Source organism: Monoraphidium neglectum (genome assembly GCF_000611645.1).
Source record: "Monoraphidium neglectum strain SAG 48.87 unplaced genomic scaffold scaffold06278, whole genome shotgun sequence".
Taxonomy (NCBI): Eukaryota; Viridiplantae; Chlorophyta; class Chlorophyceae; order Sphaeropleales; family Selenastraceae; genus Monoraphidium; species Monoraphidium neglectum.
Genome location: NW_014007359.1, coordinates 1,163 through 2,587, shown reverse-complemented (window position 1 = coordinate 2,587; position 1,425 = coordinate 1,163). Strand labels below are relative to the sequence as shown.

Sequence of the window (1,425 nt, the reverse complement as noted above, 5' to 3'; positions counted from 1 at the left end):
TGTAGGCCTGGAGAGGTGGGTGGGCAACGGCTGCAGCAGGACGGCGTACCACAGTTGTCACCCCCCATCAAAACTCAAGGCGACGATTTGACGGACGATTATGAGTGATGTGCATCATGCAACAGATCGTGCGCGTGACCTCCCGTTCCAAGGTAGTTGTGCGCCCGACCGCGTTCCCCCTCCCTCCAGCCCATCCCCTCCCCCCCAAAAGACCACCAACGGCCCCTGAAGTACTCCCCCCAGGGCCCCTCTTCAGACCCCGCCTCCCCAACCCCACCACCCAGAACCGAGGAGTGCGTCTTCAAGTGGGGTTGGGACTTCTGCACGCACACACACACACACACACACGTGCGCACACACACAGACTCACATGCACACACACACACACACGCGCGCGCGTGCCACACGCATTAGATGACATTACATCACGCTTTTCCAGCAGCGATGGGAGAAATCCTGGCTCCCCATGAGGAGGGGTAACCCCCCCAACCTTGAACGCCAAAGGAGTAAGTGGGTGCGGCCAAGTTGGGAAAAAGCAAGAGGCACCACATCACCCCCCCCCCAAACACGCCCACCTGAAGAAGTACTCCTCGTGCATCTGCTGCAGCACCGCCCTCTGGCTGGGGTCCAGCTCCTGGTAGCTGCTGCTGCTCATCAGGGAGAAACTGGTGACGTCATTTGGGGGGGGGGGGGTGGTGAGGGTGTGAGGTGGAGGTTTTGCGAGGGTGGAGGAAACGAGAATGAGAGGAGTGGAAAGGCACAAACTTTGGAGTCGTGTTGGGAGTTGTCGGCGGTGTTTGTTTCGCAGGTCGACGGCAGCTGGATGGGTTGGAGAGGGGTCTAAGGGAGGTTGTGCGGGGCTCATAATCGGGGGGCTGTCTGGGCAGGGTTGTGCGCGACAGCATCTGGGAATGGGCCGTGCTCAGCAGATCACATGCATGTGGTATCCATGGTTCTGATGCATAGCACACGTGGCCTACCGTGCCTGCACAGACAGCCGCCAGGAATCAAGGCATCGGGAACCACACCAGCTGCAAGCAGGAACACACACACACACGCGACACATGCGCGCGCGCACAAACACACACACACACACACACACACACACACACACACACTCACACGCACGCATGCACACACACTCGCACGCACAGCTTGAAACCCCAACCCTTCACAGCACAACCACCAAGCAAGCCACACACCGGGGGTAGAATGCGTCCGGGTCGACGTCATCCGTCAGCAGGCACACGTTCTGCCGCAGCGCCAGCAGGCCCGCCCTGGTGGCCGCCACCTCCCGCACCAGCCAGTCCGGGGAGCCCTCGCGCGGGGCGATGTCGGCGATGGCCTGGGACGGGGTTTGTGTGTGTGTGTGTGTGTGTATGTGTATGTGTATTTGTGTGTGTGTATGTGTATTTGTGTGTGTGT

The 1,425-nt window shown here is 60.1% G+C and overlaps 1 protein-coding gene across 1 annotated transcript in view; it reads right to left on the bottom strand.

The window, feature by feature from the left end:
* Nucleotides 1-301: 301 nt before the first annotated feature.
* Nucleotides 302-1,425, bottom strand: part of MNEG_16355 (4-alpha-glucanotransferase) — a gene marked incomplete at both ends in the record, with an annotated part of 2,019 nt that continues 895 nt past the window's right edge. The window contains 3 exons of the mRNA XM_014035175.1: nucleotides 302-320; nucleotides 576-665; nucleotides 1,203-1,345. Coding sequence (XP_013890629.1) covers nucleotides 302-320; nucleotides 576-665; nucleotides 1,203-1,345 — 252 coding nt within the window. The remainder of the gene's footprint in view (nucleotides 321-575; nucleotides 666-1,202; nucleotides 1,346-1,425) is intronic.